This window comes from Balaenoptera acutorostrata, chromosome 10, assembly GCF_949987535.1.
Source record: "Balaenoptera acutorostrata chromosome 10, mBalAcu1.1, whole genome shotgun sequence".
Lineage (NCBI taxonomy): Eukaryota > Metazoa > Chordata > Mammalia > Artiodactyla > Balaenopteridae > Balaenoptera > Balaenoptera acutorostrata.
This window is the reverse complement of record NC_080073.1, coordinates 66,874,828-66,889,178: the sequence shown is the minus strand read 5'-3', so window position 1 is coordinate 66,889,178 and position 14,351 is coordinate 66,874,828. Positions and strand designations below refer to the sequence as shown.

The 14,351-nt window shown below is 55.9% G+C and overlaps 1 protein-coding gene across 9 annotated transcripts in view; it reads left to right on the top strand.

Annotated features, from left to right (window-relative positions):
- The window catches only part of GRM4 (glutamate metabotropic receptor 4), a 113,235-nt gene extending 107,350 nt beyond the window's left edge, over window positions 1–5,885 (top strand). For 4 of the 9 annotated variants that reach the window (XM_057555612.1, XM_057555608.1, XM_057555607.1 and 1 more), the window contains 2 exons: window positions 718–848; window positions 5,402–5,885. In XM_057555612.1, the coding sequence (XP_057411595.1) occupies window positions 718–848; window positions 5,402–5,455 (185 nt within the window). In that variant the 3' untranslated portion in view covers window positions 5,456–5,885. The other 5 variants (XM_057555611.1, XM_057555609.1, XR_009009612.1 and 2 more) reach the window with 4 other exon arrangements.
- The last annotated feature ends 8,466 nt before the right edge of the window (window positions 5,886–14,351 follow it).

Below are 14,351 nucleotides of genomic sequence, written 5' to 3'. Positions count from 1 at the left end.
GAGGGTTGGGGGAGGATGTGGGACCCTTAGCATCTGAGCGGCAGACCCAAAGCCTGGGCAGGACTTGGTCCCTCAGTGGTTGAGGGATGTGTACAGGAGGGAGCAGGGCCACCATCTTTGTCTACTTCCCTGTGCCCCCTGGAGCTGGCCCTCGGTGTGACGAGAAGGGACAGAGAGGAGAGAGGGGCAGGGCATGTGAGGGACAGGTTAGGCCTTGGGGGACCAGTAACAGTGGTGACCATTTCCTGAACCCCAACTGTGGGCCACACCTGCCAGGAACCAGTTTTCATTTTCACAGCCACCTTGAAAGCAGTGATTTTTAGTTACTTGCTGCTACAGGTGAGGAAAGGGAGGCTCAGAAAGGTGAGGGACTCACCCAGGCCACACAGCAGCACGTGGTATCCCCGCTGCCTCTGAGCAGAGACCGAGGCCTCCGGCCTGTGGGCTGGGCCTCCAGGGGCCTCGCTTCTGGTTGCTCCCGGGCGGACAGGGTTGAGGGGTTGCTGTGGTCACCCCTGCTGCACTGCACACCTGACTCCCTCCCTGGACACCCTGTAAGTGTCAAAATGGTTAACATGGCAGCTCCTCCTGCCTCCCCGCTCTCTGAGAGTCTTGGGGGGCTTCCGTTGGTGGGGGAGGAGGAGGAGAGCCCCTCTCCCCAGGAGAATTTCAGATCCTGGTGGCACCTGGGGTTAGCACTCTGCTTTCTCCCTCTAGTACTGGGGGAAAGGCCAGAAGTGGACATTGTTGGTGGCAGCAGGAGGGACATTGGTGAGCGTAGGCTCCAGAGAGGAGCCCCTTTGTCACCCACCAAGAGATCAGGAGAAACAGGAGACCTCCCCTCACAGGTGTGTTTGGACTGGGACAGCCCCTCTTACAGGCTCCCCGCGCTGGGGCTCTGGGTGAAGCATCTTCCATTCTCAACATCATTCCCACGTGTAGAAGGAATATCAGCCGTGGAAAGGAGGAAAGTAGCTTCCCACATCCAAACAGGATTTTTCACTTCCCAGAGCTCTCTCCCCTGTGAGTGATCTTCACAGCAGTCCTGTGAGGCCCGGATTGGGCTGGATCCCCAGCTGAGGCCCAGAGAGGGTGAGTGACTCTCCTGAAGTCACATAGCAAGGTGGTGACTGGCTGGCCCCACCCAGTGTCTTTCCCTTGACCCTGACTTCATATGGCCTCCCTCTCTCTCTCTGCTGAGCAGTGTACCTGGCTTCCAGCACCACCCCCCCCTTTGATGGACACCCCTGATGACTCTGTTGGCCACACCCTCCACCAGATGACATCTGGTTCTCTCCAGTCCTGCTCTTTCTCCCAGAGCACCAGCTTCCCTGTACCTACAGCCTGGGATATTCCCTTCAGATGCCAGGTGGGCCCTCTACTTGCGATGGGAAGGGGCAGTGTCTTTGTGGGCCTCCCCACCTTTGGCCTTTCTTGTCGACGCAGATGTGCAGAAACCCCCACTGCCGCCCCTAACCAGGCCCTCCTATCCTAAGCACGGACCCCTCGCCACTCCCTGCCCCAGGCTCCTGACTTAGTTTTCCTCCTTCCCACGGAGACTCGCCCTTGCTGGGTCCCATCCCTCCAGGCCCTACTCTGCTTCAGGGCTCTTGAGACTGAGTGGGGCATCAGCCCTCTGGAGACCATGGGTATCTAACAGGAGATAGCACCCTGATCCCAGAGGGTGGCCCTCATGGTGCTGTGACAGGCCAGAGGGGACCACAGGAACAGGGCTGTCACAGAGCGCTGATGTCACCTCATTGACACTGTTGCCTCTGCCTCTGCTCCGGCTGGTCACCTGGGGACAGGGGACAAGGAGGGGTGTGCAGGCATGGCGAGGGGAGACCCAGCCTTCCCAGCCCCTGCTTCCTGCGAGGGAAGGGTGAGAGCTGCCCCTCCCCATGGCCCCCTGCACTGAGGACCAGAGGCCAGTGCCCCTTGCCCCCACCGTCTCAGCTCGGTAACAACAGGGGCCGTGGAGGCGCTGGGCAGGAGCTGGGTGATTAATTCTGGGAACAACCAGATGGAGGGGGTGTGAGCGGGAGGAGTGGGGAGGTGTCACTCCCGTGGAGCAGAGACATTTTTCACTCTGTCACTGGCAGGCCACGTATCTTTAAACAAACAACAGAATAAATAATTCAGGGAGGCGATTGCAGGCAGATTAGGCAAGGAAACATGGGGCCGACAAATGGGGGCTGACAGCTCTGCCTGCCGCTGCCCAGCTAATTGTTATCTGAGGCGGTGGGGACTGAAAGCCAGCAGCCAGGGCCTGTCGTCGGCGAGGGATGGGTCGGGGCCCTCTGCCCACACCCTCCCCCCGCCCCCCATGCTGAGGCTGCCCCTGGAGTGTCGCTGTCCCCATCCTGTCCTCATCACTGTGGTTATTCAGCCCTGCCCCTTCGCCTACCATTTTGCAGGGTTTAGAGAGTATTTCTATCCATGCCGTGGCTGAAAGCAGCTAAGGGTTTATGATCATCCCATCTAACGTGAGGGAGTTGAGGCTCCGAGAGGTTCAATTTGTTAGAAAGGCCGCGTGGCAGGTGCTGAGATCCCCTACACCAGTGAGGGCAGGGCTGGACCTCAAGTGTCCTGACTCTTGGCCAGAACTCTTCCTTTTGAGCCTCACAGCTCCTGGGGGCCCCGGGCACAATCATTGCTCCCATTTTCCAGACGGTCAGACTGAGGCTCTGCTGAAGGACTCTGGGGCTCCTAGCTTATAGCTGAGGGCCGAATGTGCTTCTAGGTTCTGAAAACTACAGATTGGGTTTTCTAGAGGAAGCAGCTCTGGTGTTTCAGGGAGAAGAGGGGCCCAGCTGTCCCTCACCTCCCCGCCACTTTCTCTCGTCCCTACTGCTCTCGGTGCCGCTACGGCCACCCTCAGGCTCCCGTTTCCCTGCAGTCAGTGGAGATTTTGCTGCTGCTGCTGCTGAGGTTTTCCTTCACCTCTGAGCCAGGAGCTGCTGACAGGTTTACAGGTTTAGAAACTCAATAATTATCAGTTCACCCAAGGGGTGATGGAGCCCTGGGGAATTGATTCTCACCAGCCTTGGCCTGCGGGCTCGTGATTCACAGAGCCAGCTGCCGGCTCTTTTTCTGGTGGTGGGGGAGAGAGTGGGGTGGAGAGGTGGGGGTGGCCAAAGCCCCACAGGAAAAGAAGTCTAGGCAAAAAGGGCTACTCCTCTCCTGCTACTGGCAGGGAGACCACAGCCTCGCAGGGCAGGGGAGGAGCTGCTTGAAGTCACAGAGGGAGGCTGAGGCCCTGGTCTCCAGAGGCTGATCTGCGCTGGCCTCCCACCTTCCGCCTCCTTTTCAGCACCTTGTGCCACTCCCAGGTCCCAGCCTCCTGTCGCTCAGCTCTCTTCCCCTGGTGCCTCCCAGCCCAGGCCCCTCCTTAATGGTGCCCGGTCTGTGCTTCTTCTCCCCTCTTGGTCCTCCAGCATCCTGGAGGGACCTGGGCCATTTTAGAAATGAAGGTGGGCATTCTTCACAAACTGTAAGGCGCTGTGCTGTGTTCTTAATGTTGTCTTGTGTGTCGTGGGCACCATTTCCTTCCAGTAGCACCTAAAACATGAAACTTCCCTGCCCAGTGATTGTTCATCTTCCGCTTGAATATTTCTGCTGACAGGGAACATTTCAGCTCACCTACCGCACAAAGTGACCCACTTCGCTCTCAGCTCAGGCCAGGAGAGAGTTCTTCCTTTAGCTCAGCTGCACTCTGACCCTCATGCCTCCGCACTGGTCCCATGGTGTCCCCTCTGCTCACCCCACCCCGGCAACTTTGCTTCTTCCCACACTCAGGGGAACCCCTGAGAGGGTGACACAGTAGTCCTGCCTGTATGAGTGGGCTTCTAGTTACGCTGCTGTGACAAAGAGGCCCCAGGACAGAGTGGCTCAAATCAGACAGATGTTTGTTTTTCTCTGATATCGTAGTGCATGGGGGATGGGCAGGTTCAGGGACCCGGGTTCCTTCCATTTTGTCATTTCATCAGCTCCGAGAGGGTTGTCCTCATCCTCATGGCCGAGGCTGGTTGACCTCAAATGTCTGTCCTGGCCCTGGAAGGGAAAAGAGAGGAAGTACAGGGGAAGCAGTCTATTTTAATCAGATGACATGGAAGCTGCACACAGCCCTTGACACTTGTCATTAGCAGGAATGTAGTCACACAGGGCCACGTGGGGCTGCAAGGGAGTCTGGGAAATGTGGTCCTTAACTTGGCAGTGAAAAATGGGGAAAGAGGGTTGGGGGTGGTCAGCGTGCAGCCCACCACACTACTCCCCTCCATGTCACCTTCTCCAGGCAGACACCCCTGGCTGCGCCTGGCAGATGTACCCTCTTTTCTGAGCTGTCAGGATCCTGATGGAGTCAAGGCAGTTTTATGACCAAGGGCACCAGGGCTTTCCCCCATCTAGTCTTCTCTCTCAGCGCCAGCAGACCAGCCTCAATTACTCTCACTGAGCTGTCCCCAGGCCACAGAGGGAGACCCTGAACCCTGGCAGGACAGGACAAAAACCAGGACCTGGCTGGGCTCCTCACCCCTCTGGCCTCAGCTCCTCATTTGTCAAATGGGGGTGCTGCTTATCTGGCCTCCTTGCGAGGCTGCCGTGAGGCGTGAACCCCGGCGGGGTGGAGGTGGGGACACTCGTGCTGCCCAGGGGAGCTGACGTTGTCACCTGGCTGTGGCGGGGAGAGGAGACACCCAGAGAGGCAACGCTGGTCCCAGTGGGGGTGAGCAGGGGCCAGAGTGTTGGGTGCAGATAAGAGAGGCTCAAGGCTGAGGCGAGTCAGGACACCCAGAAATGGAAAGCGTGGCTGCACGGAGTCCTGAGGGGCCCTGGAGGACGTCCGTTTCCCTTGGGCATGGGGAGAGGGCCGAATCAGTCATACGCCTCAGTTTCTAGCCTCGCAAGACCCCTCTCTGGTTCCATTATTTATCTCCTCTGTCCCCATTTTCCACTCACTTCCGCTAGGCTGCCATCTACGTATATTCTTCACACGTGCTCTTACAGAGTGTGTGTTGAACTTCTGAAAAACTCCCCCATGATTATACTTGAAGACTGTATATCACAAATAAAAACGATTCTCTTAAAGTGTGGTGGAGCCAGGAGGTGGCAGGTACTCCGTGTGGGGTGTGACACTCACAGAGGGTTGGGGTTGGGAGGCAGTGCTCCTAGAGGGACAAAGTGAAGAGGGAAGGGCCCTCCCGGCCAGCAGCCCAGGTGTGGGTGTGGGTGGGATGAGTCTGGGGGAAGCGGTGCGAGGGGCGGGGTGGGACCCTGCCCCGGGCTGGGGGATGCTCACTTCAGGGGTCCAGACTTGATGCCGTGGGCAGGGCCACACCCCTGCGGAAGGGGCGTTGGAAGAAGACAGCCCCTGACTCCTCCTCCCCCGTCTCTCTCGTTCCAGCACTGGCCACCAAACAGACCTACGTCGCCTACACCAACCATGCAATCTAGCTAGGCCACCGGAGCTGCACAGGAGGAGGAGAACAGACCCTTGTGGATGGTGCGTCGGGCCAGGCCCCCCACCCCAGGGGGGCCCAGCTGATGTCCTACCTGCCCGTGGGCACCCACGGACGTGGCTTGGTGCTGAAGATAGCACAGCCCCCAGCGGTCACTGCTGGGTTGCCTGGGCAAGCCGGGCTGGTGACAGGAGGAGGATGAGGGGCCGGGGAAGCTTCAGGCCACCCCAAGACCCTGTGTCCTGGACCAAAGCCCCTCCCAGCCCCAAACCACAGGAGGGCCCCCACGCTGGTTTTCTCTCTCCCTCGTCTCTCTCTCCGTCCTGTTGGTGACCTTCTCAGTCTGTCTCCATCCCTGTCCTTATTTTCTCTTCTCTCTTTGTATCACCTGTTCTCTCTGTGTCTGTCTGCTTTTTCTGTATCTTCTTTCTTTCTGTCTCTGCCTTTTCTCTGCTGTCTCCAGCTTTCTCCTGTCTTTTGTCTTGTGCTCCACCCAGGTCTCTCCTCTTGCGCATTTTTGTTTCCTGTCCTCAGCCGCCTCCTCACCTTCATTTACATCCAACCTTTGCTCTCTCTCCCTGCCATCTCTTCCTAATTCACCAAATCTTACATGTCGCAAAAGAGAAAAAAGGAAAAAAAAAAAAATCAAAACACAAAAAAGCCAAAACTAAAACAAATCTCGAGTGTCTTGCAAAGTGCTGCGTCCTCCTGGTGGCCTCTGTGTGTGTCCCCATGGCCCGCAGCTTGCCCGCCTGCCCCCGCCCGTCTGCCATGTGTCCTGCCCGCCTGCCCCTCCTGCCGATGACACGGAGTTCAGTGCCTGGGTGTTTGGTGATGGTTATTGATGACAATGTGTAGCGCATGATTGTTTTTATACCAAGAACATTTCTAATAAAAGTAAACACATGGTTTTGCACCCTGGCTTCACATCCACTGAGGGTCCTGCGGTGGGACCCCTGGCCCAGCCTGAAGCTGGAGAGCCTGGAGTTAGAGGGAAGGAGGAAATGGCTGATAGGGACATAGGGCTTGGGGGCAGTGGAGGCTGCTCCCTGGGCTGGCATGGGGTGGGGTCTTGGAGAGTCCTTGGGCAGGGAGGGGCCAGGACACTGTGGGAGGTTCCAGAAATCAGCCCCTGGTACTCCCCTAAGTAAGGGGGATGTTCTGTCCCTGTCCTCCGTCCTGCAGCCCCTAAGGAGGGTACCATTTCTGCCCTGCCTCTCCTCTGGCCCACATCCCTCATGCCTGAGCCCCACCCCCCCATCCCATAACCTGAGCTGCTCCTCCTCTTCCAGCCAGGAAACTCTGCTCTTGAGAAATCGCCTTCCCGGGCTCCCAGGATCCACAGCCCTCCCCTCCTGCCTGTCCTGTCTTCAGGTCACAGGTGCTGGGCTGACGTGTGACTGTCTTGGTGATGAGTGTGTGGTGCGTGGCCAGGTGGGCCAGGTGCATGGCACAGGTGTGTGTGTGTGTGTGTGTGTGTGTGTGTCTTCCCCCATTCCTGTGCGTGTCTGTTTTATCTGTGTGTGGGGGGTGCTCCTGCACTTCCATATTCAAGCTTGTTTGTCTTGTGGGAGTGTCTGTCTGTCTGTTTAGGCGCACGTGGGCGTGAGTCCACATCACACCCTTGTCGTGAGGATGTCTGTCCTGGGCAAGTGTGAGAGTGCGTTCACAGCAGCTGGCTTCCGTGGCAGATTGGGAGATAGGGAGCGCGAGCCGCTCAGGGGCTGGGCCCTGCCAGGGGTAAATTATAGAGCCAGTAACACAATGAGCCCACAGGCAGCAGCTAGAGCCCGGGCTGCCTGTGCTGCCCCTTCCTGCCGCACCCCCAGGCCTGTACCCCCTTCCACCTCCTCCGCTACCTGACGGGGGGCGGGGCTTGGAGGGACCCGGTTGGGGCAGGAGGGGACTAGGTGTGGGCGTGTGTGAGAGGTGAGGCTGGGGCATTCAGTCATGCCACGTGTTAGTGCCCCTCTGTCAGCCCATCTACTCCTGGGGGCGGGCTGCACTTGGGAGTCCGTTCTCCCCGAGGGTCTGTGTGAGACTGCGTGTGTGTGCAGCGCCTACTGTATGCTCAGTAAATATGTGTGTAAGGGAAGGGGCGGGGAAGGAGGTCTCACACTGATCATCTTGCTTTCGAAGAATGGTCCCTGAGACTGCCACCCGGCATAGGTTCTACCCAGTGCCCCAGGATAATCAGGCAAAACTAGGGTGTCAGTCCAAGAGCGTCCTCCAGAAGCTTCCAGGGCAGTATATGTGGGGGTGGGATGGGGAGGAGCTGGATGTAGAAGGGGAGTGGGGCCAGCTCTCTGATAGCGCCCCCAGCCTGGGCACCTTGTTCCCTCTCTGGTCCATGTCCCTCTACAGTGATCGCCGTGCTGGGGCCCAAGTCTAGACTGAGGGTCTGGCCTACGCTGAGGGTCTGGCCTGGAACTCAAAGGTTTGATGCTCAGCCCAGGACTTTCCCAGGTCCCCCACATCTGTGGAGCCCCCTTTTAGGTTCTAGGGGGAATCACCTTCCTTCCAAGGCGGGTGCTGCCCCCTCTGCTCCCCTCCCTTCAAGGCCTCCTAGGGGGAGGAGGAGGCCGAGGGCCAGGCCAGGGTGGGCTCTCGGTGGGGCTTAAGCCCATCGGGCATCCCCGAGGCTTGGCCGAGTCCAGCCTGCCTGGGGCTCTGAGAAGGGGCAGGTGGGAGGCGGGGCATCCAGGCCCTGCCCTCAGGAGGCCACCAGTTGGATGGGGGAGACAGCCCTCAGGGAGCCAAACAGCCTAGAAATGCTGATGGTCCCAAAGAAACATAATTATGGGAACGAGTGAGTTAAGTGGGGAAAACTTGGGTGGGGTGTGAATGCTGAGCCACTGGGTCTGGTACAGAGGAGAGGTGTGCAGGCTCCGTGGTCCAGAGCTAGAGAGGAGGGACCAGTCCCCAGCAGGACTTGTGGAAGTCAGGCCTGCAGCAGCAGTGTGGGACGGAAGACATCCAGGCCCATGAGGCCAGGGCTGGGATTCCACAGGTGGGCCCAGGTGGGGCCTGCCCTGATGCACATGGTGGGGAAGACCTTCCTGGGCTAGTTGGCTGCTCATCTTTGCTCTCCATCCCATATTATTAATTCACCAGGCTCATGGGACACCCAAGAAAGGTGGACAGATATTTGTATCTTCAGGATTTTCTATTTCAATGAGATGGGGGGTTTGCAGTGTCCCTGGCTCCCTGGACCAAGCCGGCGGCCCCCAGAAGCCTTTGCTCTGCAAGAGGGGTGATGGGGTCTCCACAGGCTCTGTGCTCACCCCTCCTCTGGGGCCTCAGCCTCTGAGTGAGAGGCCCAGGGGTGAGGTCAGGGGCACACCCCATGGCTGCTCTCCTCAGGGCAGGATGAAAGGATTAGGCTTGTGGAGATTCTAACCCCACCAGAACTTTTAGACTATGCAGATGCTAGGCCCTCCCCAGAAGGACGATCTGAGGCCCTGTGGGTGGGTTGGCACAAGTGTGCTTTACAAGCTCCCCAGGAGATCGGGGGCAGCCCAGTGGGCCAGGTGAATCAACGTTCCAACAACAGAACCTTAAATCAGCATCAGCATCCCTGGGAACTTGTTAGAAAATCAAATTATGGGCTTCCTCCCCACCCCCACCCCAGGTGGGCTGAACTGGAAGCTCTGGGGGTGGGTCCTTAAGCCCATTTTATAGGCCCTGCAGGTCACTTCCGTGCAAAACCAAGTTTGAGAACCACTGCCTAAGACTAACTGTGTGTTAAAAGGCCAATGTGTGAGATTGAAATATGTTTGTGGGAGGGCAGGGGGAGGGTGGAGTTCAGGCCTAGGGTTCCTGGGGCCTGGGGGAGTTCCTGGGATGCAGGACTTTCAGTGCTAAAACCAAGAGAGTCCTGGAAAAATCTAGACAAATCTGATAAGACCCCTTTCCTTATTCATTCAACAGATATTAAGTACCTACTGTGAGCCAGGCCCCGGGTATGCAGCGGTGAACGAGCCAGGTGTGGTATCAGACCTTGGGGTTTCTGCAGCCAGTAGAGAAGAATGCCATTCAAGAGCTTTTTTTTTTTTTTTTTTTTTTTTAAATTTTATTTTATTTTATTTATTTAGTTAGTTAGTTAGTTATGGCTGTGTTGGATCTTCGTTTCTGTGCGAGGGCTTCCTCTAGTTGTGGCAAGCGGGGGCCACTCTTCATCGCAGTGCGCGGGCCTCTCACTACCGCGGCCTCTCTTGTTGCGGAGCACAGGCTCCAGACGCGCAGGCTCAGTAATTGTGGCTCACGGGCCCATTTGCTCCGCTGCATGTGGGATCTTCCCGGACCAGGGCTCGAACCCGTGTCCCCTGCATTGGCAGGCAGATTCTCAACCACTGCGCCACCAGGGAAGCCCCATTCAAGAGCTTTTTGAGGCTCAAAATCAAGACCAGGCTACTACCTGCCCTGAGCAGGAGCCCACTGAGCTCCCAGGCTGGCTGGGCACACGGGACACCTCTGTGGAACTCCCAGGGTCCTGGGGACTCAGCTTCGGAAGCAGTATCTAAGCTTGGATACCTTCCAGCTCAGATGGGGTGGTTCTGAGTTCCAGTGTCCTATGGTCAGTTTCTCCCATCCTGTCTTCTTGGGCCCTAGAGGCAGAGGCAAGGGGGCCAGGGAACGGCCTGTTAGCACCACGCCAGGTCCCCTGCACCACTTCAGCCTCCAGGCCCAGGGAGGGGTCCTCGGGAGCCCGCAGGAGGAGGCTGAGCTTTTAGGAGGCTGTGGGACCCCTCTCCGGCCAGAGGTCAGACCATGGACCCTTGTTTTTGATGCTCTCACTTTTTTTTGACGCTGCTCCCTCCCCCCAGCCTGGGGTTTCCATCCAGCCACTGAACGCTGAGGGGAGACTGAGGGGCTCTCCCTGGCACGAGAGCCCCTCTCTACCCCTGTGCCTGCCCTGCCCTGCCCCACTGCCCCACAGGCCTTGGCCCTGGCACTCTGAGCTTCCCAGGGCTTCGACTTCCCTGCAGACACCCCGGCACTGAGTGGTACACAGTGCCAAAATCTCACTTCAGTTGGCTAAAGCAGCAATTAGCATCTAATGAGGCTTCTTGCTTTATTTTTAGGTAACGGCCAAGGCCCTGCCTGTGTAATTCAGCCCGCCATTGCTCGGCAGATAATTAAAGCATGTCACCGTAATTTGCCTTTTTTTTTTTTTTTTATAAAGCCCATAATTAGAGGGAAAAAAGCCAAAAAGAGGAGGGAAAGAAAACAAAGAGAGATGGAGTTGGAGCAGGAAAAGGGGCTTGGCTGCCCCAGCCAAGATCCTCTGCTCCATCGACAGGACCAGGAGCCCCATTCTGGAAGCACGTACCCCTGGGGCCTCCCTAACTTCAGAGTCTGCCCCAGGTACTTCCTGCCCAAGACTCCCCCCTTGTTGGCTGCGCTTGCTTGCACTTCTGGAGTCTTCCTCTTCCAGGTTAGGTTTGGGGGAGACGAGCTTCCTGTTCTTCCAGTTCTTTCCTTATAAAACCAGCCCCAGTATTCCAGTATTCCAGAAAGCCAGAGGATTCCAGTGGGCAGAAAGGGTGTGGAGCTGAAACCAGAGTAGCCCTGAGTTGATGGTTCTTGAGCTGCGCTTAGGCATCTGAGAATTCTTGATACTACTCTCCTGCTACAGATGTTTGAAAATTTCCTTAATAAATAAATAAAATTCCTTCACCAGGAAGGGGTCTGCTAACCGAGGCTGGCACCTGGTATCTGCTCTTAGGAGCACTTGTGACTTGATGTTCTCTCTAACTCTGAGCTCCTTATGCAACAGGAACTGCATTTCAGTCATTATTTTGGTGCCAGTGACTGGTGGTGGGTGATCCTCTTGGAGCCCGTAGGCCATGCTGGGAACAGACAGGGCAGCTGCCCATGTCGTTTCAGGGAGGCCACTGCCCCCAAACGTCTTCCCACCTGCCATCTATGCTACCTCAAATTCTACCGCTAAAGCCTTAGGCTTCTGGGTCGAGGCATGTTCTCCTAAAACACGGCAATGGTTGGCAACCATATAGGAGTCAGGTTTCAAGACACCAGCTGCCCTGAAGGCGTGGAACGGAGGGGACAGGTAAGTTTTGAAAGACTTGATTTTGAAAGAACTTCCCAGATCCCCTTAACTCAAGTAGCAAGCATTCCCTCCACCACTTTCTGGAGACCACCTCACCCCAGACATCATCTTACGTTCATGTGGTTTGTTCATTATCTTCATCCTCCCACCAGAAGGTCAGTCCCACCAGGACAGGGATTTTTTGTCAGTTTGATCATAAATCACAAATGTCAGTTTGATCACAGCTGAATCTAGAACAGTCCCTGGCACACAGCAGGCATATAATGAATATTAGTTGAATGAATGGATTGGGGGGAGGGGGTGGGACTGGAGACCCAGAGGAACCTATTTAGCTGTATCCCCACCTCCACTGCCCCACCCCCAGCCCCCAGCCCTCAGCTCTATCACTGAGTCCCTGCCCAAAGTCCAATGGTTCATTTCTTCATTGTAGCTTCCCAAGGTCTTCCCCAGAGGCCTGAGGGGAGCATGGTTGTACCACTCTGGTCACTGGATAGGGAACTGGCCCCCATCTGCCCCCTCACCCCCACCCCAGGATGACAGACAGCCTGGAATTGGAATCAGGAGACCTGGATTCTAAGTAAGGCTCGGTAGCTAACTCAATGTCTGCCATTGGGCAAGTTGCTTTCCCTTTCTAGGCCCCAGTTTCTTCATCCATTAAATGAGGTATTGAGCTCTGAGCCTTCAGAGGCTGGGTAAGCAGCCAGCATTCCAGCGGTACAGAAAGGTGAGGCAACTGCAAAGAAGAGTCTTTTAGGGTCAGTTGCTATGGCAACCGTGCACACACTAAGGCCTGCAAATCAGGCCCTTCGTTTGGCTTCCCCAGCCCTGGTGGTCTGTCTGTGATTGGAGGAAGAGGCTTTATTAACGTTGTGGGCAGTGGAAGAGGATGGAGAAATGATGGGGGTTGTTGGGGAGCTGGGGACCAGTCTAGGGTGGGCCTGTCAGCCCCGCCCTCCACCACAGTGTGGGAGATGGACTCGCTGGTGAAGTAGGTATAGAACTAGATGTCTGAGCTGGGCAGGACCCCAATGACCATGCACTCTACCCCCTCACATGTACAGTAGCCGAGGAGGAAATTGAGCCCAGAGAGTCGAGAGGTTTGTCAAGATCTGAGAGGCCCCAGAATGACCCTCCCCACCACCATCCTGGTCAACCTAGGAAGTTAGGGGAGGAATGCTTTTCAGGGAGCCCGCAAACCATCTTCCTGGTAAATGCTGCCCTTTCTGAGCTTGTACTTGGGAAAGCAGGGGGCCGAGCTTGGAGGGCAGGAGCCACCTGTGCACGCTGTCCGGGGAGGTAGACAGCTGTGCCAGGTCCTGGCTGTGCATAGGCGGGGGAGGGGACACAGAGCCACTGAGGGGTCTGGGGCTAGAACCCTGGCTTTGGTCTCTGTTACTTGGGCGCCAAAGTCACTCAGCTCTCCCAACTTTAGTTTCTGCATCTGCGAAATGGAGATAAATATCTACCGAAGATGATTACAGAAGCATCGTGAAAACACAGGAGGTCAGGAGGGGACACGAGCCCACCCTGGAGCCCTGGTTGCCTTACCTTCCAGGGCAATGTGCCCTCCTCTCCTCCTCTGCCCACCCACCATCCCTCATCTGTAGTTTGGGGTGTCTTTTCTTCCAGCCACTCCTCAAATGCTAGGGCTCCCTCTGGGGCTCCAGGCCAGTGTCCATTTGCTCTTTTCTTCTTCCACCTCAGTACTTTCCCAATATTCCATGTCCTCCCCCTACATGTCCCAGCCTCCCTTGCAGTTGGGTTGAGGCCATGTGACCAGTTCTGGCCAATGAGCTGTGGGCAGCGACAATGTCCATCACTTCCGGAAGAGCACAGGTGTACTTCCTCCAGACTTTTCTTCTCTTGCTGCGGCAACCTTGGAAGTCACGTGTTGAGACGGTGGCACATAAGATGGAGGTCACCTGGCTCTCTGAATCACGGATTGGAGGAGAGCTTCTGCCAACTTTGTATGCACAGGAAATAAATCTCTTTTTTACTAGGATGCTGAGATTTCAGGATTGGTTGCTAAGTTATAGCTTTTCCTATCCTGCCTAATAGATCATCAAATAAATGCCAAATTTATCTCTCTTCCAGCTTCCAAACCTCCTTCTGAGCACCGCACTAGCTACAATTCTCCAGGGTTCTCTCTCTGTGAATGGTCCACGGTGGAACTCAGTCTTCTCCTAAATGTGGTCCGCTTCCTTGCTTCCCATTTTGGTGATCAACAGCCATGAAAACCAGAAACCTGAATCTTCCCCTAGACCTCCCCTTCCCACCTCTCATGTGTGGCTAAGTCCCCACCATCTTCTCTGTGCCCACTTCTTCTTCTTCTCTCCTCCATGCCCACTGCCACCTCTGGACCTCACGCTCCCACCACCTCTCGCCCCTGGGTGGCGGGCACAGTCTCCCAGTGCCTCTCCCAGCTTCTAGCCTTTATCTCGGTTCTTTATAGATGTTGCTCCCTGTCTTCCAGCTTGTGTTGTTTCCAAGGAGAAATGTGCATCATCCTTATCTTTGTCCCTTTGTATATAATGTCACTTTCCTCTGGCTGCTTTTACGTTTTTCTCTTTATCACTGGTTTTAAGCAGTTTGACTATGACGTGCCTTGGTGTGGTTTTCTTCACGTTTCTTGTACTTGCATTTTGTTGAGCTTCTTGGATCTGTAGGTTAATAGTTTTTGTTATATTTGGAAAATTTTTGGTCATTATTACTTCAGGACTGTTTCTGTCCTCCCTCTATCTTCTCTCCTTGGGGGACTTCTATTACATGTATATTAGACCTTGTTCCAATAACTCAGGGATGCTCTGTTCTTTTTTTTTCTTCAA